Consider the following 25,973-nt stretch of genomic DNA (forward strand, 5'->3'; position numbering starts at 1 on the left):
CTCCCATGCACCTCCATGGTGAGATGCAGCTGGTGTATTGAACATCCATTTTACTCCTTTTTGCAGCAGTATTCCATTTATGAGGTTATGATTCAACTTGTCAATGGCCTCTCTAAACTCACGTTCAGCGCCAACAAAGCTCGTACCATTATCTGAACAGATTTCTAGGACGTGGCCACGTCTGGCAATAAACCGTCTGAGTCCATCGATGAAGGAATCCGTATCTAGAAAAGACAGTACTTTGAGATGTATTGCTCGTATAGCCAGGCATGTGAAAATGAGCCCGTACCTCTTGACCAAAGCACGACCACGCTTCACTTCAAATGGCCCAAAACAATCTAAACCAACGCGACTGAAGGGGGGGTTCATCTGGAGTTATTCTGCTGTGAGGTAGGTCGGCCATTTTCTGATGTCCAGGTGTAGCAGACAATCTTCGACAAGTAACACACTTGGACAAAACTTTTCTGATGGCAGCACAAGCACCAGGAATCCAGAATTCTTGCCATAGGTGGGAAAGCATGTGGTTGCGTCCACTGTGACCTGTTTCTTGGTGTACATGGCTGAGAATTAAATCTTTTGGGCCAGCATAATGCAAGACGGTGAGCACACGTACTAATAAAACCTACTCCCACATTGCCACGCCCAATCATCGTGGTGCAGAAGCGTGAATACTCTGAGTGTGTGCACGATACACATTCACATGCATGAACCTCATTTATAAACTGGTGAGAAACAACCAAACCCTGTACGGCTCATACATTGATCATGTGATCACACACTGATCATGTGCGTTTGATAAGTGTTTAGTCAGCGTTTAACACTAGAAGTCCCACAGAGGTGTCAAATGAACTTTTTACCTATAAAACCCATAGAGGTGTCATTTGACCCAAAGAGAACACAAAAATTATTTATTTTTAATGACAGTGTGGTGTGAGAAATGTGCAAAAGAACAACTGTGATTTGTTTTCAATGGTTTTTATTTAGAAGAATCTCCTTCATCCTCTTATTGAGACTCGTGACATACTTGGCACTGCCACGGTATCTCTCTCCTACATTTGCCACATGTGTATTTGTGGCAATGAACACATCGCACAGTTGCGCGATTGCTCTTGCAGCAATGGTTGATCTGACACTTAGCCCTTTTCCCAGGGCCAGGTGTAGGCGGTTGTTGTTGGCGCAGTTGCTCTTTGAGTGCCTTCTTTTCACTCACATGAGAGTTAGCCAACTCTCTTGCTAGCTGAACCAGGAAGTCCACCCGTCTCTCCTGCACCCCGGTGCATGCTTGATAAAGCAGATGTGCATTGAGTGCCGCCATGTCGATCATGTTGTAGAACACGGCGACTGGCCATCGCCGTGTTCCTGTGCGCACACTGTACTCCCGCACCATCTGGTCCATCACATCCACTCCGCACTTTGTGGTGTTGTATTGGGTGATGGTGTTTGGCTTCCTTTTGATGGTTTCCTCAGTCTCAACCACGCTGTGCATGCTGCTGAGAATGTAGACGGTCTTTTTTCGTTTGGGCGCATACACCGTCAGCGTGGCACCAGTGGTGGAAAAACACCTAAAAAAGAAGAAATTGTTGTTATTATAGCGGTTTTAAAACACAATGACACACTCAGAGGTGTTGATGGAATAAAAAAGACCAACAACATACCTGAGTGGTGAATTCCTTGCGGTCCATCTTTCTAGTTGACTGAGGAATTTCCCGGCGAATCTTGTTGACTGTCCCGAGGATGGTGGTTTTCCGGCTGAGCAGTCGTCGTGCAAGTGTCAGTGATGTAAAGAAATTGTCCGTGGTGACCGTCCTGCCTTTGTCCATAAATGGTTCCATCAGCTTCATCACCACACTCTCAGAAAGTCTCTCCTCACTGGGACGACTGGGGTCCTTTCCAAGATATGGGAGGACATTGCAGATGTACTTTGTTTTCAAATCACAAGCCACCCAAAACTTTATGCCAAATTTGTCGGGTTTTGTTGCAATGTACTGCAGGAAACAGCAGCGAGTCTTCGATGGGAAAAGCTGTTCATCAATTGTGATGTGTCGACCAGGGTTGTAGCATGTGATGCAGTTGGTAACAAACGATCCCCACACATCCGAAATTGCAGCAAACTTATCTGTCTGCACTCGCTCACTGCGCGTAAACATGTCATCAAATCGTAGGTGACGCATGATGTCTTGGAAACGGTTTCGTGACATAATTCCAGTGATAAGTGGGTTTCCCAGGCATGCTGACCAGCTGTCACGCAGAGATGGAACCTTGGTCACCCCCCTCAAAATAATAACAGAAATAAATGCCATTAGTTCATGGAGGATCATGAACCAGTCCGTCTGCTCCGTTTGCCGTGCATGCTGAATAGTCCATTCTTGAATGGGACGGAGCATGCCAACAGTAATGAAACAGAGGAAGCTCTGAAGGCGACTCCTGATTCTTCTTCTGGCCTTTGCTGTTGGCTCTCCATCTGCAGCGTACGGTTCCATTGGAGTGAAACGGAGAATTGTACCCACATGTTCTTCATGCCACACTGTGCCCTCTTTCGCCGTCTCTGTGGGCTCACTCTCCAACCGAGCTCTCTTTTCCAGATGAGGAGCAGTCGCGTCATCTGCAATGTGAACAAATTCAAATTATTCTTTTCTTCGGTTTTAAATAAAAATAAAGTCAGGAAATGAAAATAGGATGTTTGGGAAATCTAACCTGAAGACAGCTCAGAGTCCGAATCCGAATTTGGCTGAAGGTTTATGTCCTCCCCATCTGAGTCACAAGGGTTTGCATTGTTCAGGATCAATTCCAACGCTTCTTGAGTGGTAAACCTTCTCTGCATTTTGAGTAGAATAAGTGTGGAGTGTCAGCAGGTGGAAGCAGCCAGCTATTTATTCCCCACAGCACAAAAGGCTGCATGACAACATGGTATTCCAGTGGTGTCCAATTCCGGTCCTCGAGGGCCGCTAATCAGCACACCTTATTCAAATGATCATCCAGCTCTGCAGAAGCCTGATAATCATTTGAACCAGGTGTGTTGGAAGAGGTGACTCTGTTTCTTTCAATGTTTGTAGTCTGTGTTTGTTCTCCCCCAGCATCAAGCAGAACGAGTTAATAAACGGGGCATTGTGACTTTAGCTTCCAGGGCACTTCCCCCTAACATTCCAGACTTCCATTGTTAGAGTCAGGCTCTCCCCCCTGCTGATTTCTCAGGTGATTCATTTACAAATTAATAGAGGCAAATTGTAGCCATCAGAGTCGTCAGTTTGGTCCTAGAGTTCATTTGACCCTGCTCTGGGACTTCTGGGGGGATATAGAAATCCCTGGGACTTCTAGTGTTAATGAGAGATGATGTAACTCATAATGAAATAATATATTATTAATGAGACTAGTGAGTGTTTGATCAATAGTTTGTTGAATTCAGCACTAAATGAACAGCAGGAGCAGCAGTGATGCTGTTGGATGCTGTTGGATGTCACATCCAACACTGTAGACGCTGCAGGTACAGGTGAGCTGTGTACAGAGGTACGTGCACTGTGTGCACATCTCTTAAAGTGATAGTGTATCTTTGTCATTGGGAGCCTTAGTGCTCCGCCCTGTCCCTGAAGCCCCTCCCTCTCTGTATATCCACAGCTTTCTCATTATTAATCTCTGATCAATAAATAAACACATTTATACGTGTGGTAAACAGAGGTGATGATACACACGTATATATTATATATTATTACTGATGGTTTAAACACATTAATACGCTACACATTAAACCTGTAATAATGATTATATCATCATTTGTATGGATTTAAAATCATATTAAAACATTTACCAAGATATTATGTTTAATTTCCTTTTAAGATACCGTATTAAAGTGATTAAAGTCTTTTTGACTAATTTTTCCTTTTGTAGATCTTTATTGAGTGTTTTATTAAAGCATCACTAAATGACTTATTTAATAATGATGACGTGGTTTCATGACAGTGATTCAGCAGATTAAGCCAAGGTCAGGAGCAGGTCACCCACGGACTGTGTTACTATGGTAACCAAGGTGTTTTCTCGTTGATGAAACCGCTGTTCCAGTTAGAACCAGGCTTAACGAAGCCGGACTCTCAGGTTAAACCTGGACTTAACCCTGATCTGAGTTTAATCAAATACTATAGTCGGAGCACTTACACGTTTTTAACAATTGTCTTTAAAAAAACACGTTATATTACAATGAATGTTGTTTATCCAGGACACAGGGCCGTAGCACCACATTTTGGGCCCTGGGTACAAACCCTACTGTAAGTTATGTACACCAATAAGCTATAGTATTCTTGTATTATTATATAAGCTTTATTTTTGTGACAACTTAATGGCAGCTGATATATATATACTGTATCAGCTGCTATAGGCCCCCAGTTGCCTATGGCACAAATAGGCAACTGGGGGCCCACATGCCGTCACCTCAGTCTAATTTTATGCGGCCCCAAAAGTGAATGTACAAAAAGACAAATAATTACAACATTGCAGGAAAATACAGCAAAAGACAAGATAAAACACAGAAAATCTCCAAACATGCAAAACTACTACAAAAATGAACATGAAAAATGACTCTGCAAACCTACAATACTAACACACAAGCAAAAAGAACAAAATGCTTCACAACGAGCAAGAGAACAACACAAAATAACTGTATTAGTGCTTAGATCACTCACTCTACCCCCCATGGCCACGTGTCTGGGATGGAGACGATGAGAGAGAGAGAGAGAGAGAGAGAGAGAGAGAGAGAGAGAGAGAGAGAGAGAGAGAGAATCACGGTGACTTCACTCGGACGCGGAAGAAGCTTCGCTCGGTGACGGAAACTGACCGAATGAGGAGAACTAGGAGCGGACCCCCTCACTCTCCTCCATCTGCCGGTTGATCACTTGTTGATCACCGGGGTCTCACCCGTTTTGCTGCTTGATTTCTGGGTCTGGAGCTACTGATGCTGCCTGGTTCATTTTTATTGGAAAACCACCGATAAAACACACACACACGCACACACGCACACGCACGATCAATACTTCATCATTTATTCACCCAGCCTGCGGAGCGGGGCGGGAAGCTCTGGAAATCGTGCCGGGCTCAGAGCTCTCTCCACCGGCTGCATCGCTGGGTGACACCGCTGTCACTACCGGAGGGATTCACAACAACCCCCGGTAATACACCGTTCTCTCCTCCAATAAACACTTCGGACATACCGAATGCATTTCTAACGTCACCGCACTGACAGATTTAATGGATGTTTCAGCGGGAATCTCCATGTGTTATGGCCGTCCTCAGCGCCCTCTCCGCTGGGCAGCAGCTCAGCCTCTGATCGCTGATAAACCTCCACAGCGACGCGTTTAACAAAACTGTCGTTATTTGGACCACAAAGTCCTAACCCAGTGGCCTACTTGATATTTTTAGCACGGATAATAGGTTTCTAAAGTAGGTGGAATATAATAAGCACAAGCCGAGCTCAGCGCCTGATGGCCGGGCAGCAGAGCGGGGCTCGGCCCGGTACTATGGTTCTCCCCTCCGGTAACATGTCCCTCCTCTCCGGGCTGTGAAAACACCGATAACCACACGGACCGTGGGTGTGATGGCGGACCTGGAGGCCGCTGACAGCCGCTCTCAGAGCCCTCAGAGCGGGAAGAAGAGGACCCAGCAGTCCCCGGGGCTCCGGCCCAGGTACCAGAGCTCTGCCCCGGGTCACTGCTTCAGGAAAGTCACCCTGACCAAGCCCACATTCTGCCACAGCTGCAGCGACTTCATCTGGGGCCTCATCGGCTTCCTGTGCGAAGGTAAGAACTGCACCCACACCCATATGACTCCCTCTGCCTCCAGGCACCAGCATGTCAACACACTATCTAACCCACAACCTCCACTGCCCTGCCAAAGAGCCCAGGGAAGGCTTTTAAACCATGTAGAGAGGCAACATCTGTAAACTAGCATGCAACATTTGTAAACAAACATGCACAATTCACAAAACATCTGTAAACAAACATGTAATATCTGTAAACAAAATGCAACATCTGTGAAGAAACATGCAAAATTCACAACAAAACATCTGCTACATTTGTTACAGATGTTGCAAACATGCAACATCTGTAACTAGATGTTTGTAACATCTGTAAACTAGCATGCAACATTTGTAAACAAACATGCAACATCTATAACAAAACATTTGTAAACAAACATGCAACTTCTGTGAACAAAACCTCTGTAAACATATGCAACATTTGTTACAAAACATCTGTAAACTAGCATGGAACATCTGTAAACAAAACATCTGTAAACAAACATGCAGCATTTGTATCAAAACATCTGTAAACAAACATGCAGCATTTGTATCAAAACATCTGTAAACAAACATGCAACGTTTGTAAATTTGCATGCAACATCTGTAAAACATGCAATATTTTAAAATAAACATTTAACATCTGTAAACAAATGTGCAAAATTTGTAAAACAAACTTTTCTTATTTTCTTTAAAAGAAAATGTTGTAAAAGCAGCAGCTTTGTAGGAAACCTGAGGTCAGGGGAAAGGAAATAGTTCCAGTGCAGCTAGGTACACATTTACCACTAAACATGACGTCAGTAACACAACATGCAACTGTTCTTGAGTTATTTGTACCCACAAATGTAGCATTTGCAGCAGGTTGTGTAGCACGTTTAAAAAACATTTGTTTCTATGGTGGCACATAACATTTTTAAAGGAAATACAAATGTTTCACAATAAAAGCAAATGAGACCTTTCCAACAAACAGAGCACTAATATGACTTTTTTAAAAATTTGATTTGATTTCACTTTCTTCATTTTACTTTTTTCACTCTCTTTATTTCATTAAATTTGATTTGACTTTATTTTGTTTTATTTCTTTTTATTTCCTCATGATGAATGGAGGCGAGTGGAGCAAAGCACAAACATCACACGGACACACTCAGTCCAATCTGCCCAGTAACACACTGACGATCCAGAGTGTGTGTGTGTGTGTGTGTGTGTGTGTGTGTGTGTTACACGGTTGGGTCATGATTTACTCTCCTCTTGTCGTCATGGAAACAGGAGGTGAGCAGAGATGCTCCGTGCTGTGAGAGACAGACATGGTCTGGAGAGCAGAGACGCTTCCATTACATCATATTAGTCTGTTTTTTTTATTTATAAAAACACAGCTGTGATGTCATCAAACGCTACGTTACCAAAGACCTATAAAGAATAGATGTGTTCCTAAATGTACAAATATGTCCTGACTCAGTGACGTGATACAGACTACAGCTCAGAGCTCAGATGTAACGGTGGAAACCTTTGATCTGGTCTCAGAGCTGACTTTAAACTCCTGATCAGAACAAAAGCAGGAAGTAGATAAAAGCTGCTCTGTTTCCACTGTTCTACCGGAGAGTCATAAAAGTTAAACATTGACTCAAACACATGTAGGATGTTCAGCCACTAATAAGTACAAATAAAAACTCAAATATACTATCTCTACAGGGGTACGCGATGGTACTACAGGGGGTCCTTTAGAGTGGAGTTTAGATTCTTGGCCCAATTTTCGGGCCTTATTTTCCCGTTCAGCTGTTGGGCCGGGCTTCATTTTTCACTTTTTTTTTTTTTTTTTTTAAATCTCTATTACGTTAATATTATTATTTATTTTTACAAGGATGAGTTCACTCAGGATGTGGGCTTATTCAAGAAGGTAACCGTTTTAATTTTGCCTGAAATCTCTGAAAAATTTAAATAGATTTCTGGTCGCTACATGCTAAGCTAACTCAAACATGTGTGACTGTTCGCTACATGCTAAGCTAACTCAAACATGTTGGACTGATCACTACATGCTAAGCGAACAAAAACATGTGTGACTGTTCGCTACATGCTAAGCTAACTCAAACATGTGTGACTGTTCGCTACATGCTAAGCTAACTCAAACATGTGGGACTTTTCGCTACATGCTAAGCTAACTCAAACATGTGAGACTGGTCACTACATGCTAAGCCAACTCAAACATTTTGGACTGGTCACTACATGCTAAGCTAACTCAAACATTTTGGACTGGTCACTACATGCTAAGCTAACTCAAACATGTGGGACTTTTCACTACATGCCAAGCTAACTCAAACATTTTGGACTGGTCACTACATGCTAAGCTAACTCAAACATGTGGGACTTTTCACTACATGCTAAGCTAACTCAAACATGTGAGACTGGTCACTACATGCTAAGCCAACTCAAACATTTTGGACTGGTCACTACATGCTAAGCTAACTCAAACATTTTGGACTGGTCACTACATGCTAAGCTAACTCAAACATGTGAGACTGGTCGCTACATGCTAAGCCAACTCAAACATTTTGGACTGGTCACTACATGCTAAGCCAACTCAAACATTTTGGACTGGTCACTACATGCTAAGCTAACTCAAACATGTGAGACTGGTCGTTACATGCCAAGCTAATCCAAACATGTAGGACTGGCTATTACATGCTAAGCTAACACAAACATATGGGACTGTTCGCTCCATGCTAAGGTAACTCAAACATGTGGGACTGGTTGCTACGTGCTAAGCTAACTCAAACATGTGGGACTGGCTGTTACGTGCTAAGCTAACAATAAACATGCAGGACCTGTGGCTATGTGCTAAGCTAACACAAACATGTGGGACTTATTGCTATGTGCTAAGCTAACCTAAACATATGGGACTGGCTACTACATGCTAAGCTAACCAAAACAACATCTAAATCCATCCCCATAATGTTCCTGAGTAAACAAAAATGTATATACACTGTTCTACTTTTGGGGGCGTGGCCAAGTATTCAAGCTTTATTTTGAAAAGCTACTGTGGCTTCTCTCCACAGTATGTAACCTGATGTGTCATGAGAAATGTCTAAAGACACTGAGGATTGTCTGCTCCTGCGTCACTCCGGCTCTCATCACCGTGAGTTTGTCTTCTTTAATTTTTGGGGCCACAAAAAACTAGATGGAGGCCGCACGTGGCCCCCGCGCCACCACTTGCATACAGGGCCTGGTTCCTACTGTATCTCTGCTGCCCCCTGCAGGTTCCTGTGGCTCACTGCTTGTCTCCAGCTGGACATAAGAGACATTTCTGCAGCGTCTGCAGGAAACAGACGGAGGGAAACTCAGCGCTGCGCTGTGAAGGTCAGAGCTCCGCCCACATCACATGACCTGTGTGACCTTATTAAAGATCACATCAAAACCAAGGCCTTAGGACTAGGGCTGGGCGATACGGACCAAAATTCATATCAATATATTTTCTCCAAATGTCAATATACGATATGAATTTTGATCATTTAAATTCAAATAATGATAAATTTCCTGATGCAGAATGGCACACAGGCTAAAATAAAATCACAGTGCTTTAAGAATGGTTAAAAAATAAAGAAAAAAGAGTTATCCGTGTATCATAAATAAACGGTAATAACCAGACCGAATAAGAACAAACATTTTGGTGCCCTAGGGTCACCCTCACCAGATTTAAAAAGTACAGTTTTGCATTTACACAGAAATGCAACACATTAGCTAGCTCAGTGGTCTGCAACCTGTGGCTCTGGAGCCTCATGTGGCTCTTTCACTCTTTTGCAATGGCTCCCTATAGCTTTAAAAAAAACATTGAAATTGAGTTATTTTTTTTTACAAAGGCTATTAATGATTATTGACAAATAAAATCATGATAATATTAATTTCACCAAAGTAGAAAACTTGATCTATCTTGAATCTTGATATATTGCCCAGCCCTAGTTAGGATGGAATATGAAACGGCCGTTGCTCAGGCTGTCAGAAAAAGAGCTAAAAGATGATGAGAAGACATTTTTATCTTTCAGTGAAACAGATGTTAATGTGATTACTAATGTTACTAACACACAGCGACCCCCAGTGGATGAATGAGGAACAGCAGCTCCTTTGGTTCACTAATGATGTCATCAGCTCTGTGCAGTTTTTAATGATTCATTGTATGTTTTAAACCTTGTATCTAATGCAGCTGTGATGGTAAATGTAGAGCGGTGTGTGTGTGTGTGTGTAGTGTGTGAGCTGCACGTCCACGCTGACTGCGCCGCCTTCACCTGTGCAGACTGTCGCTGCTCTAACTTAGACGGGACGTTGCTCCAGGTGAGGCTCCTATGTTTATATATATTATATGTGTATATAATGATACAGATCATATCAGCATTTGGAATAACGACCAATCATCAATTTTGTGTTTTTGGAGTTATCTTTGTGTATATTTGTGTTTTTTTTTAGGTCTGGTGTTTTTGAATATTTTTCTGTCATTATGTGTGTATTTGCAGTCATTTTCATGTGTTTTACCTTTGGGGGCTGCACCAAACTAGATCAAGCGGAGCATGTGGCTTTCAATTGCTCATGTCTGTGATAATAAAATGATAAGATTAATAATGGTTAGGTAAACCTACAGCAGCATAACTATTAAAACATACCCAAAGTCAATTTGGGACGTCGTTGGCTCTAAAACTACAGATGAATAATGAGTCGCTGGCGTCTGTGTAGCTTCAGGAACCGTTCCACCACCACTGGAGGGAGGGGAACCTTCCGTCTGCGGCGCGGTGCCACATCTGTCGACGCTCGTGTGCTTCGTCCGATGCTCTCGCAGGGATGAGGTGTGAGTGGTGCAGCGTGACGGTGAGAAATACACGTTGATTTGCTATCGTTAGCTGAAAATGTGTAGTATGAGCTGAGCTGAAAAGTGTGTGTGTGTGTGTGTGTGTGTGCAGACCCACACAGCGTGTCACTCCCGTGTGTCAGCAGAGTGCTCTCTGGGTCATCTGTGCTCCATGATGCTCCCTCCCACCGCCGTTCGCCTCCAATCCAGAAAGTTCAGCAAGACGCACTGTTACCGTATCACAGAGAACTACACACAGGACCTGGGTACACACACACACACACACACGCACACAATAAAATAATTCCGTTTAAGCTTCAATGGAGGGCCATTGAATTATTGTAATGTGTACAAGTGTACAATAAATCTAAAATAGCCACTTATCAACCACTTATTAAATACAATAATGTGATTATAATCTGGTAGGTCGACCTTTATTAATATTAAAATACTGTAAACATTCCTACTAGGGCTGGTGATATGAACCAAAACTCATATCTAATATATTTTCTCAAAATGGTGAAATATGATATAAATCTAAATAATTTTATTAAATAAAGTTTGACCAGAAAAACAATTCTGGGTTAAATTTGCTGATGCTAAATGTTACACAGAGACATTTATTAATAAACAGCTGATCAATATGTGACACTTATTAATCATCAAACTGAGCTTTACATGTTGTTCTGAGAAGTTAAAGCAGTGACTCATAAAACTAGTATTTTGATACATAAGATAATATATATATGAAATATTATAGTTTTCTATATCGCCAAAATAGAAAACTCGATACATCTTGAATCTCGATATATCTCCCAGCCCTAATTACTAAATTATAAAACAGCCTAAATTAAAACACAAATGTGTTTATGAAGCACATGTGTTTATTTAATATACTTACAGTTTATATACAAGTCAACATGTTGTATATTTACTGTTAATTTCACGTTGTTTGTCTTTAAGTTAGACATTAACATTTTATTTTATTATAAATTTTATTATAATTTCTCATACTCACTCATGTGGTTCTATGATATTCACTAATGACTTATTAAACACATTTATTACAGACTTTACATTATTTAACACTTTATAAACAGTGTATATTTGTGGAGCTTATGATTGGATGATTTTTCATGGTGACTTACGTGGTTCCTTCTGCTGTGGTAGACGTTAAAATATCAGTTATTAATCTAACAGAACGTGTAACTGTGTCACATCCTGATGGTCTTTATGAAGATAAACTCTATGTTATATTTTATAATGTATTTACACCAGAACGTCTTCATTCATCATCTCTGTTCTGAGATGTTTACAGGTTTGTTGCTGATGTCAGCACTAATATTATGAGAACTGTCACTCAGGTCATTTCTGGTGAAGTTCTCACGAGGCTCATCTTTGAATTATTATTACATTAAAATACGGGATATTTATGGGAAAATACTAATACGGGAAGATGGCGGGAAAGAGGGGTAAAATATGGGAGTTTCCCAGCCAAAACAGGATTCTTGACAGGTATGGTCCGGGGGCCAAATCCGGCCTTTTAGAGCATCTAATTCGGCCCCACAGGAGAAATAAAAAATTACAGAAAAAAAACTTGTATTGTGTAAATGACAAAATAATTCAGTTGTAGATATTTCAGCTCCTCCAATTACACATTTATTAATTTCCCCATGTTTACTGGATATCACATGATGGCAGTAATTTTTTAATCTCAAATTGATGAAAAAAGTTAATCTTCTCAAAATCCTGCAAATTTTCTCAAAATATTCTACTAAATTAAATAACAATTGTTCATATCAAGGAAATGTAAGTGAATTTGTAGTTATAGTTCACTTAATGTATAATTTATATCTGGAAGTGCAAACTAGGGCACATTCATGGGTAAAAGTGCTCCTTTAAAACCAGAGGAGACCTGGTGCACCAGTCTCTCAGGGAGCTCAACTGTGTGGTCACTTAAAAAACTGCTGAAGACTTTACTTTACAGTAAAGCTTTTAGTTACAGGATTTTAATTTTTATTTGTCCTTTAATGTTGCTGTTCTTATGATGTTTATGCACTCTTGTTTTATTATTCTATTGTGTTGCACTTTTACCACAACTCTGTACAGCACTTTGTGATTTTATCTGTAAAAAGCACTTTATAAATAAACTACCTGAGATCAAACTGGTCTGTAGTTGGCCCCTGAAAATAATATTTAGTTTAAGTTTAATACCGTTTGTGTGCGTGTGTGTGTGTGTGTGTGTGTGTGCGTGTGTGTGTGTGTGTGTGTGTTTTCAGCTGATAACGCAGATGACGTGGATTCGTCGACTGTAACGACTAAAGACGTCCAACCGACCGTCACAGACTCAGGTCAGTGTTTACAGACTTTAAGCAGGTCCCTGAAGGCCTCACAGACGTTACAGTGTGTGTTCTTACGTTGTCTCACAGCGAAGCAGCTCCTCAGAGTGTTCGATGGCGATGACGCCGTGAAGCGTGGATTCTTCAGACTGGTTTCAATCTGTAGGGCCACGAGGAACGAAGACGTGGTGGTGAGAAAACATTTCATCTCTATGTTCATAGACATCACAGAACAAAAGCATAAACTGACTCCAAAAACATACAATATGAAGGAAAAAGACACAACAGGACAACAAACATTAAAGATGAGAGAAAAGTTTAAAAAATCTTTGAGGGCAACACAAAAATTAGACCAAGGGCCGCATGGGGCCCCCGGGCCGCAGGTTGCCAGTATGACATTTAATGCAGTGGTTCCCAAACTGGGGTACGTGTACAGTTTATTTTTTAATATGATAGATTTTTTATTATTTTTTTCCATGCACAAACACTTTTTTACTCTTTAAAATACACCAAAAGCTAAAGTTTAAATTAAAAACATCAGACATAATTAATAAAAAGATCTAAATTCAACTTTAATATTGGACGAGACACAGGAAAGAGTTTAGACGAGCCTGCGGACACAAATAAATCATGTACAACATGAGCTAAGGGGTACATGCAATGAGAAATAAAGGTTAAGGGGTACAAGGGGCAATAAAGCTGGTGTATGTAAAGGGAATTTGTGCCAATGTTAAAGGTCCAAAATTATGCTATTTTTCATCCATTTCCATGTGTTCTAGGAACCCCAGCAACATAGTATTTGAGGTTTATTTTCAAGAGTTTTAGACCCCGTCCACACGTAGCCGTATCTGCTAAAACTAACATATTTTTCTATGGTTTGGCCTCACGTACACATGAAAACGCAGGATAAAGTCATTAAAAACAGAGCTTTTAAAAAAACTCAAATCAGAAAACTCTGATAACCAGAGTTTTATGTTTCTAAAGGTCATGGGGACTGTGCTGGCAGCACTGGTGTGGGGTAGCAGTGCCCGGTTGGGGGTTCTTCGGTGGGGTGGCTCTGCTTGGGTGGTTGATGGCGTCATTGGGGGGGGCCAGGGCTACCTCTATCGTGCGGGCCTGTGCTAGTCCTGGTGTGGGCACGGGTTTCTCTGCTGCGTGGTCGCTCCGTGTTACGTTGGGGCGGCCACTGTGGGCCGCAAAAATGTGCCGAACAGTACAGCCGGAAACCCACCCCGCGGCAAACCCCGAACCATACCGGCTCCACGGAGCACGAAGGCACCCCTCACTCCCCAGGCACAGCGGGCCACCAGCCACACCCCCCCAGCGGTCCAGGGGGCGATCCCGGTGCATGCATCTACCCTCCCCGGTGGCCCGCTGTATGGAAAAGCCTCACATTGTGTCATAAACACATCAGATCAAGTCAAAGGTGATACGAGGTGATAGAACTGACCCTAAAAATGTGTCTACTCAGGGTGCGACTCCGTGGCTGCTCACTGCTCGTGTATGTAGCTTTACATATATGACAAAGTATAATATATATTCTATATTAAACCGCAGTGTGTTTTAGTTGTGAGGTAGTTTGAGAGGGAGGAGCTCACATTCTTATAGGGTAGGAGGAGCCAGGACTGTAAGGAGGAGGAGTTTCCACAGTGTGTTTTAGTTGTGAGGTAGTTTGAGAGGGAGGAGCTCACATTCTTATAGGGTAGGAGGAGCCAGGATTGTAAGGAGGAGGAGTTTCCGCAGTGTGATGTCACAACGTGAGAAAAATCCAACTGTCTCATTTGGAGCTGACTTTTTACAAAATGTGGAATAACAAGGGAGGGAGGAGGAATGAGGGTAAAGTAATGTTTACAATATCACTGTAGCAAAAAGAAAGGGAATGTTTCATAATACTGCCCCTTTACACCTTTACGTGTGAAGTGAGCAGAACGTTTCACAACATTAAAGAACGTAAAAATGTATCTTCATGGTGTTTTTTGTGTCTCGGTGCAGACGAGGGTAAATATTAAATGTGCGTTAACGTGTGTCTACCTGTAGGGGGCAGCACTGAGGGCGTTCTACCTGCCAGATGAGCCTCAGCTCTTTGAGCTACAGGAGGTTGGAGGAGGACGACTCCAGCATCTTCACAGTGACGACGTCCAGAACCGTAACGGAGCCTCAGACACACGGGGCGACGCCTGGATACTGAGAAACAAACACACACACCCTGAGGTCATAGAGGTGCACGCTGCATGGAGCAGGTAGAGCAACTTACAGGTTCTCCATCACAGGACACACAGTGTGAATATTGATTAATCACGAAAACATTGGTAAAACATTCAGAATTTTTTGAAACCGAAATGCGTGGGATGTTCTGAAGATGTGTTGAAATGACATGGAACGACTAATAAAACTAAACCATGTCTTTATATTTAATTTCCTTCTTGTTGGTTCAGTTCAAAGTGTTTCCATCTCTAATCAAAGGAATAAAAAAGGTGTTTCTTAGGTCGAGCGTTTCTGTTTCTGTCACTGAGAGCAGCACGGCGGCCTCAGTCCTCTCAGAGGTCCTCAGTCGGCTGGACTCACAGGTAGAGTTTGTAACGTCAACTGAACTAAAGTGACGAGAAACCAAACGTGCAGACGTTTAAAGGACAATCATCAAGTTTTTATTTTAGTTTCAGAGAAAAGTGTTGGAGCGACAAACTGTACGATTAAGTGATATGTAACTTTATTTACATTATATACTACATTTAAACACACAAAACAAGAGAATCAAGACAAAAACTGCATCAAAGCAGTGGAAAAGTGTTAAAGAGGGAGTTTGAAAATATAAGAGTTGAAAGGCATAAAGTTGACAAATATCTTCAGTTTTTTATGTAAAAATGATCTAAGTCCATATTAATATTAACAATATTTTGTTCAGGAGGTGGAGAAACAAAAATATATTAATGCAATTATTTAAATAAACAAAAAACATCATTTGGCTTCAAATTTAATTTGTAACATTTGTTGATATTATTACTGTTATTGATATTATTTATGATATTTTCCTTGTTGTGGTAATGATTATCTCCCGCCACAAAATGAGGAAGGGGGATATACTGTATGAGCTCCGTGCGTCCGTCCGTCAGAGTTAAAGGGAACAGCTTTTCTTAGAAACCATTAGAAATAGTTAATAATTTTATATTCTGACGTGATAATATTATCTAATGTATACATCTAAGTTCTTAGATTTAGGACATTTATGAAAAGGTTGTGAGTTACAATGACATCCAATCTGGTTGTTGACTATATTATCAATATTATTATTATTATTAATTTCAGGGAGAAGACGAGTCCAACTTTAGTTTGCTGGAGGTTTACATGAGCAGTAAACAAGGTGAGCACAACAAATAGTCACATGATTGAGTTTTTTTTAATGTTATTTTACAGTTTCAGATGAAAAACAAAAAGGAAACACGTGTAAAGTTTAAGATAAAGTGAAATGTGATGTTTGTGTGTTTCAGTGCAGAGACAAACTCTGACGCCTCAGGAGAAGATTCTGGAAAAACTGCAGGAGATCAGGAAGGTAACACCCCGCGCTCTTATTTTGAAGGATATTCGTTCATGTTATATACCATCTAGTTTTACTTCATTCTCACTAAAAGAGGCAGTAATTTGATACTTTTCACTAATGTCTTGGTTTGTCTCTCAACAATGTATTTTTTGGTTAAAAATAATTCAATAAATCAACCTGAATTTGGAGTTGATGATAAAAAGTCATCAGATCTTTGCGTTGCACAGGTTTCTCTACGTCAGATGAACCAAACTCGATTCTACGCCGTGGAGAACAGGAAGTGTACGGTGCAGGTTGAGCTGCTGATTGGAGGGTTTCCTCCTCTGCTCAACGCAGACGAATACGTGCAGATCATCAACGAACAGCTCGACATCAAGAGTGAGACGCAAAACATGTTTATTTAATCTGTTCCTGCCCTCTGTCACATGTACTACATGTTTTAATTGGCTGCGTGAACAATATGGCGTCCAATAACCGTTGATGTTTTTAATAAGCCATTTATTCCCTCTGTTCCCACTCTCTCTCTCTCTGACTGAACTGACTGAAAGTGTTTCAACTAATACAGTACAGAAAAATATGCATCATATTTAGATTTTGTTGGAAGCTTAGCGCTAAGTTGTTTAACAGCTTCATAAACATTCAGTGCTGCTGGTGTAGAAGAGCTGTCACATACTGTACTGTCAAAAGTCCAAAACACTTTATGCACCGTCATATGGGGTACAGTGTAGTCAGCGCTGTCACACTGTCTCGTCATTGGGCTGGAAGTGTGGTTCCCCACACCGTCAAATGCGGAAGTAAATTTTCATTGCCCGGTGCAACAACAAGCCAATTAGCTTAGCACATAGCGACCAGTCCCACATGTTTGGTTAGCTTAGCATATAGCAACTAGTCGCACAGTTTTGGGTTAGCTTAACATATAGCAATTAGCCCCATGTATTTGGTTAGCTTAGCATGTAGCGACTAGCCCCACATGTTTGGGTTAGCTTAGCATGTAGCGACTAGCCCCACATGTTTGGGTTATTGGAAACTGGGTTATTGGAAGCATTGGAAACTTTGAATCTGACAGATTACCAATGTCCTGTGGGGTTCCTCAGGGCTCTGTTCTTGGACCTCTTCTGTTTAACCTTTATATGCTTCCTTTAGGACACATTTTACACAACTGTAAGGTTGATTATCAGAGCTACGCAGATGACACACAACTATATCTATCACTGAACCCAGATGACTATGGTCCCATTGAGGTGTTGTGTGACTGTTTAGAAAAAATAAACTGATGGATGAGTGAAAACTTCCTTCAACTAAACCATGACAAGATGGAGGTGATTGTCTTTGGTAACAATGAAAAGAGGACTGCTGTCAGCAAGTATCTTGAGTCTCGATCTTTAAAAACTAAAGACCAAGTCAAAAACCTTGGTGTTCTGATTGACTCAGATCTTACATTCAGCATCAGATCAAATCTATCACAAAAACATCTTCTACCACCTAAAGAACATCTCCAGAGTGAAAGGTTTAATGGCTCAGAAAGACCAGGAGAAACTGGTCCATGCTTTTATCTCCAGCAGACTGGACTATTGTAATGGTCTTCTGACAGGAATCCCCCAAAAGAGCATCAAACAGCTACAGCTGGTTCAGAACGCTGCAGCTCGGGTCTTAACCAGAACAAAGAGGTCAGAGCACATTACTCCAGTTTTAAAGTCTTTACACTGGCTCCCAGTCAGCCTCAGAATAGACTTTAAAGTTCTGCTGCTGGTGTATAAATGTGTGAATGGGTTTGGTCCAGAATACATCAGTGAGATGTTAGTCAGGTATGAACCCAGCAGGTCTCTCAGATCTATGGACACAGATCAGATAGTGGAGCCCAGAGTTCACAGTAAACATGGTGATGCTGCTTTTAGTTGTTATGCTGCAAAGAAGTGGAACAAACTGCCAGCGGAGCTGAAGTCAGCATCACATGTGAACATTTTTAAATCAAAGTTAAAGGCACTTTTTTTCTCTACTGCATATGATTGAGAGAGAGATTTTTTGTCATGTTGTTGATGTAATGATGATTTTACTGATGATTTTAATTGATTTTACTGATGATTTTAAATGTTCTTATTGATTTTAAACAATTGAATGTTTTATCATGTAAAGCACATTGAGTTGCCTTGAGTATGAAATGCGCTATATAAATAAATTTGCCTTGCCTTGCCTTGCCTTAGCTTAGCATGTAGCGACTAGCCCCACATGTTTGGGTTAGCTTAGCATGTAGCGACTAGCCCCACATGTTTGGGTTAGCTTAGCATGTAGCGACTAGCCCCACATGTTTGGGTTAGCTTAGCATGTAGCGACTAGCCCCACATGTTTGGGTTAGCTTAGCATGTAGCGACTAGCCCCACATGTTTGGGTTAGCTTAGCATGTAGCGACTAGCCCCACATGTTTGGGTTAGCTTAGCATGTAGCGACTAGCCCCACATGTTTGGGTTAGCTTAGCATGTAGCGACTAGCCCCATATGTTTGGCTTAGCTTAGCATGTAGCGACTAGCCCCACATGTTTGGGTTAGCTTAGCATGTAGCGACTAGCCCCACATGTTTGGGTTAGCCGAAAACTCTCTAAAGTTGGACTTTTTAGTGTTAGAGCAGCTCTGGTGTGTGTCGTCTCTTTACTCGCCAACAGTCCCTGAAAGCACCACACACACACATCCATGTACACAGGACACACACACACATCCATGTACACAGGACACACACACACACACACAGAGCGGGGGTCCTTGGTAGATCCCACCACCGTGATGTTGCTGGCCTTGGCATTTCCTGAGTTTTATTGTGTGTTACGGTCTGACGGACATGTCTCGTGTTCTGGTCGTTTATGTACAGTAAATAAGGAACAAACATCGTTCTGTTTTGACTCAGTACGGGACGCTCCATTTAAGGGTCAAATAAGGAACAATTCTGTATTTTGAGGGACAAGTGGCAACACTAGTAGTAGCCTCACATGTTTGAGTTAGCTTAGCATGTAGCGACTAGCCCCACATTTTTGAGTTAGCTTAGCATGTAGCGACTAGCCCCACATTTTTGGGTTAGCTTTGCTTGTAGTGACTAGCCCCACATTTTTGGGTTAGTTTAGCTTGTAGCAACTAGCCCCACATTTTTGGGTTAGCTTAGCTTGTAGCAACTAACCCCACATTTTTGGGTTAGCTTAGCATGTAGCAACTAACTCCACATATTTGGGTTAACTTAGCATGTAGCAACTAACCCCACATAGTTGGGTTAGCTTAGCATGAAGCAATTTACCCCATATATTTGGGTTAGCTTAGCATGTAACGACTAACCCCACATATTTGGGTTAGCTTAACATGTAGCAACTAACCCCACATATTTGGGTTAGCTTAGCATGTAGCAACTAACCCCACATATTTAGGTTAGCTTAACATGTAGCAACTAACCCCACATATTTAGGTTAGCTTAGCATATAGCGACTAGCCCCACATATTTAGGTTAGCTTAGCATATAGCGAATTGCCCCACATGTTTGGGTTAGCTTAGCATATGGTGACTAGCCTCACATGTTTAGGTTAGCTTAGCATGTAGCAACTAACCCCACATATTTAGGTTAGCTTAGCATATAGCGACTAGCCCCACATATTTAGGTTAGCTTAGCATATAGCGAATAGCCCCACATGTTTAGGTTAGCTAAGCATATAGTGACTAGCCCCACATGTTTAGGTTAGCTTAGCATATAGCGAATAGCCCCACATGTTTGGGTTAGCTTAGCATATAGTGACTAGCCCCACATGTTTGGGTTAGTTTAGCATATAGTGACTAGCCCCACACGTTTGGGTTAGCTTAGCATGTAGTCACACTGGATGGGTAGGGTTTAAGAGTAAAGGGGCGGAGCTTAAATTGAACTGATAAGGCCGATAAAATTGATAAATGTGCGATCATTGGCTGATATCAGATAGTATGTCATCCATGTGATTACAACTAATCAATGATCTGTGCAGGTCACCTGGCGTCCATCAGTCACATGTACAGCTGTCAGGGTGAGTTAGCTCCTCCTACACCAGGGTCACATGGTGCTATCAATCATCCTATTGGCTGATGATGTGTTTCTGTGATCAGGAGCTGTTTCCCTACAGGTCTCATGTTTCTCTGAAGCAGAGAGAATCTTCATGTTGGCCAAAGACACATCAGTTAGCAACAAGACGCTAAACGCTGTGGTCGTACCTGAGATACTGGTAACGCACACGCGCACACCACACACACACACACACACACACACACGTGATGAAGCCCCGCCCCTTAGTAACTCCTGCTGTTGAGCACTGACTAGTTAGTAGTGTAACACTCTGGAAACACGAGGAAAACTCCTCATTACTAAGTGATGTTTAACTTTAACTGGTCATCATGTTTACTGGTGACTGTGTCTGAGTGACAGCTGGCTGTGCTGTGAAGTCATCAGTTAACATGGACACCAGCTTCAGCAAAACACCAGTGAAGCTCCAAACTGTAGGGACTGTTTTTTATTAGTTTATACTGGTTAACATTGGTTTATCCTGTTTACTGCTGGTTTATATTTGTTTATACTGGTAATCCTCAGTAAATAAAAAGGTTAATGTCTACAGTTGTGATCTAGCACACAGAGCTGGGGGTGGACGTGGTTCCTCTGCTGGTGTTCGTTAATCCGAGGAGTGGAGGACTGAAGGGGAAAGAGCTGCTTCACAGCTTCAGGAAACTCCTAAACCCTCACCAGGTGTTTGACATCTGTAACGGAGGACCTCTGGCAGGGTCAGCATCTACCTACCTTTTGTCTCCACACACCATCTATATTTATATATCTATAAATTTGTTCTAGGCTGCACAGCTTCAGGAACGTCCCACGGTTCCGGGTGCTGGTGTGTGGGGGCGATGGGACGGTTGGTTGGGTACTGGGGGTCCTGGAGGCCATACGCCACAAACTGGTCTGTCACGAGCCGCCCATTGGCATTGTCCCACTGGGAACAGGTGTGTCCTCTAGTCTGTACTGGTCCCACTGACCCAGAGCTCACCTGGTGCTACTGCTGTCAACCATCAGGTAACGACCTGGCCCGCGTCCTTCGCTGGGGAGCCGGCTATAGCGGAGACGATCCCCACCACATCCTGGTGTCTGTGGACGAGGCCGACGAGGTTCTAATGGACCGATGGACCATCCTATTGGACGCTCAGGACCTATCAGAGGACGGGAAGGACAACAACTTCCTGGAGCCGCCAAAGGTCTGTAGGAACGTTAGATTTAGAATCAACCTGAGAACATGGCCTCACCCCTTTAACCTCTAACCCTGCCCAGCCAGTGTTGCTACATGCTAAGCTAACCCAAACATGTGGGACTGGTTGCTACATGCTAAGCTAACCCAAACATGTGGGACTGGTCGCTACGTGTTAAGCTAACCCAAGCATGTGGGACAGGTTGCTACATGCTAAGCTAACATAAATAAATGAGACTGGTTGCTACAAGCTAAGCTAACCAAACATTTACAATCTGCAATAGATGCAACACAAAGATTCATTTTCAAATAATATAACAGACGCTGCACAAACTGTCAGAAAGAACAAAACAAAAAACATTCCCGGAGGAAAACTTTTCTAAATTAATTAGTGATGTTATTTTTAGACTTTCAGACGCATTAGATTTGTTCTATTTTCCTAATGATGAAAACTCTCACAGATCGTCCAGATGAACAACTACTTTGGCATCGGCATCGACGCAGAGCTCAGCCTCGACTTCCACTTAGCGCGAGAAGACGAGCCGGACAAGTTCACCAGCAGGTAGAACATTCCACACCTTTCTGTAGTCACAGTCAGCACTTAACATGGTCACCTGTTGATCTGGAACAGCTCACTAATGCGTGTGTCAATCAGACTACATTTCCCATCAGCGCCTGCACTGTGCACAGGTTCCACAACAAGAGCATGTATGTGAAGGTGGGTCTGCAGAAGATCAGCCACAGCAGGTGTTTGAACAGAGAGCTGCAGCTGCAGGTGGACACGCACAACGTCCCCCTGCCCAACATAGAGGGACTCATATTCCTCAACATTCCCAGGTAACACTAGTGCACACACACACACACACACACACACACGCACTAACTGTGTGTGTGTGTGTGTGTCAGTTGGGGCTCTGGTGCTGATCTCTGGGGGTCAGAGGTCGACGGTCGCTATGGGAAACCCAGAATCGACGACGGTTTGTTGGAAGTTGTTGGAGTGACTGGAGTCGTCCACATGGTGAGAAACTATGTCATAAGTTTGTATTTAATATATTCTAAGGCAGATATAGGCAACTGGTGGTCTGGGAGCCACATGCGGCCCTCGGTCTATTTTATGGGCCCCCCCAAAGTTAACGTACAAAATGACAAAAAAATACACAAAATAAAAACAAATCTACAATAAAAAATATAAATAATTACAATATTGCAGGAAAATATAGTAAAATACAAGAGAAAAACACAGAAAAACTCCAAACACACACAACTACTACAAAAATGAACAAAACATTAACAATTACTCAAAATATTTAAAACTACAGAAAATGACAACAAAAGTACACAAAAAGACAAGAAAAACACAAAAAATGAGCCTGCAAATCCACAGTACTAACCAGCACAACACAAACACATAAATATTACTCCAAAAAAACAAACAATGATACACACAAATAAACAATATGACTCCAAAAAACATATTTTACAGGAAAAATACACAAAAGGACTACAGAAATACACAAAAGACAACACAGAATGACTAAAAACTGTGTTCTTTTGTGTATTAATGCTTAGATCACTCATTCTAATGCTGACATAAATGTTGATCATGTGACCCTCTGATCAAACAAACATTTTTGTGGCCCCTCTGTGATAAAGGTGCTCTATTCTAGGGTCTTTGAGGGTGAGGAATTTGACAGGAAAAATTATGAAATGAAACGTACAGTAGGGGGCGATATGCACTGTTGGTTACAACACATCAATAACCAAGAAACAACAAATGATACAAACTAAACAACCCTGAGATTACTAATGCATGTGTTTCTGTGTGTGTGTGTAGGGTCAGGTCCAGGGTGGCTTACGCTCAGGTATCCGTATTGCTCAGGGGAACTACATCAGATTGACTGTTAGTAAACACGTCCACGTTCAGGTTGATGGAGAACCATGGATTCAACCTCCAGGACACGTCATCATCTCTGCTGCTGGACCCAAGGTCACACACACACACACACACCACACACACACACACACACACCACACACACACACAAACCCACACCCACCACACACACACACACACACACACACACACACACACACCAAAAACACAAAGAAAACACACACACACACACACACACACACACACACACAATACTAGAATGTTCAAAGGGTAAGGGGGCGTGGCCATGGTATCAGGTCTTCCTATTGGTTGATGACTTATGTTAGCTGTCTTCCCTCTCCAGGTTCGGATGCTGCGCAGGTCGAAGCAGAAACAGAAAAAGACTGTGGTCTCAGTCTGATGCTCCGTCCTTCACAAACAACCTGAACGAGACGAGACCATCTAGTCCTGATTTTCATCTGCTGTTGAACACTGGTGGAGCTCTGATAGCCCCAAGCTAACGCTAGCTCTGATAGCCCCAAGCTAACGCTAGCTCTGATAGCCCCAAGCTAACGCTAGCTCTGATAGCCCCAAGCTAACGTTGGCATGAAAAGCTCTGAGGGTGGAGATCAGTTTATGATTAAATCTTGACATTTCACTCAATTACAGCCAAAAGAGGCCAATATACTTTCATTTGTTTTATTCATTTCATTTTTATTTATCATTTATTTTTTACTTTGACCAGTTTTGTTTTATGTACTTTTTCCTTCTCTACAAGTCAATTAGCTGCAATTTCTTTTATTTTTTTTAATGTATTGTATTTATTTTAAGATTTTCAAATAAAAGTCCACACATATTTCAAAAATGAAAAAACAAAACAAAACGACATAAATACTAACAAAAAGTTAAAATTAAAACAAATATCAGTGCTTTGTGTAATTTTTCCACCTCTAAAAGTCAGTTATCGATTTCGTTTTTTACAATTTTTTTCTAAATTGTGTTTTTTTTTTCCAATCTATTTACTGTTTATTTTTTTTAAATTAACTCCACACACACACACATTCCCAAGACATGGAGAAAAATATAAGTACCACTTTCTCACTCCTTCCTGTTTTGTCTGCGGCTGAAACTGAATCAAATGTCATGTTTTTTTTTTTAAATCACAAAACGATTGTTTTTCGGTGCTCGTCTGCCTTTGTCGCTGTGACGATAAACGTGCGTCTTCGTGGTTGTTTGATCAACTTCTTTTGAAAATTTTGAGCAGCTGAAGGTTTAAAGAAACGTGGAAAACTCAAGTCTTTCACACGTTTCTCTGCTTTATTTCACTCCAAACTGAAATTATTTCTTCTACCAACAAGACGTGAAATTATATGTAACTCAAATGTGCAGAAATGACCTTTAATCAATTACAAAAATAATTAATTAATTTTTTTAAAAATTGGCTAGAAAATGTTTTTTTTTCACATTTAGTTTCTTCTGAAATCATCGACTGTATAATTACCAGAAACAACTGCAGAGAGTACAAGAATTACGTGTAACTCAATGCAACAACATTTATTAATCCTTAAACTTTTACAGTTTGTCCTGAAATCATTCACTGTATTATTACCTGAAACACCACAGAAAATATGAGGATGATTAAAAACTGTAGTAAATTATGATGCATTATATTTTATAAATAGCATAAAGGTTTAAAAAGGAAAAAAACAATGAGTTTCATGACATTAACTTTTAACACAAACAGCTTTTTAAGACCCAAAATCTGTGTAAAAGCAATGTTATGTTCGTTAAATCTTTAGTGTAGAAATAAATATTAAAAACAACTTAAGGTATTAAAATGTATGACATTTACACACAACACAACTAAAGCTAATAGACTTTAAACAATGTAATTCATTTTAACAGCAGCAGAAAAACTAAAGTCAAGCTTTTATTTTATTTAATGTCTTTTTTAAAAAAAGGTTAAAAACCTAAAAAAGACAATTTTCACATGTTTACAAACATCTCGTCTTGTAAAGAAGTGAAAGGCCAGTATTAAAGTGTAACGTTTACAGTGTTAGCAGCTGTTAGCGTCCCATTTATTAACCTGTCAGTGATGTGACGTCGAAACGTGTCGTTTTCCTCCTCGCTGTGACGTCACCTACGTAGATTACAAACACTGTGGATACCGTGTCTTTTATTTTGAAGGGTTCTGCTGTAAATTGCACTAACAGTGTTACAGAGATGTGACAAATGTAATGTGTTCAATAAACTCATGAACAAATAAATACACACCATGTGTTTATGCACGCGCACACACACGCACACACAAATAAAAAAACGGCGAGAATTACAAAAAGATGAACAGCCTGTTTAATAATTATTACTAAACTCGTGAAGCTGCACAAAGATAATTTCTT

At 41.3% G+C, this 25,973-nt stretch overlaps 1 protein-coding gene across 1 annotated transcript; it reads left to right on the top strand.

Moving 5' to 3' along the window:
* The first annotated feature begins 4,764 nt into the window (after positions 1 to 4,764).
* dgkq (diacylglycerol kinase theta) lies at positions 4,765 to 25,841 on the top strand. Its single transcript, XM_028460439.1, has 23 exons — positions 4,765 to 5,780; positions 8,827 to 8,906; positions 9,028 to 9,127; positions 10,011 to 10,096; positions 10,493 to 10,624; positions 10,717 to 10,870; positions 12,884 to 12,955; positions 13,034 to 13,134; positions 14,981 to 15,183; positions 15,429 to 15,510; positions 16,247 to 16,301; positions 16,429 to 16,490; positions 16,706 to 16,856; positions 20,464 to 20,502; positions 20,582 to 20,697; positions 21,096 to 21,247; positions 21,315 to 21,463; positions 21,534 to 21,712; positions 22,164 to 22,264; positions 22,393 to 22,539; positions 22,609 to 22,720; positions 23,537 to 23,689; positions 23,939 to 25,841. The coding sequence occupies exons 1-23, from the start codon at positions 5,579 to 5,581 to the stop codon at positions 23,993 to 23,995; spliced, it is 2,685 nt and encodes an 894-aa protein (XP_028316240.1). The 5' UTR covers positions 4,765 to 5,578; the 3' UTR covers positions 23,996 to 25,841.
* The last annotated feature ends 132 nt before the right edge of the window (positions 25,842 to 25,973 follow it).

The sequence above is a fragment of the Gouania willdenowi genome, chromosome 10 (assembly GCF_900634775.1).
Source record: "Gouania willdenowi chromosome 10, fGouWil2.1, whole genome shotgun sequence".
Taxonomy (NCBI): Eukaryota; Metazoa; Chordata; class Actinopteri; order Blenniiformes; family Gobiesocidae; genus Gouania; species Gouania willdenowi.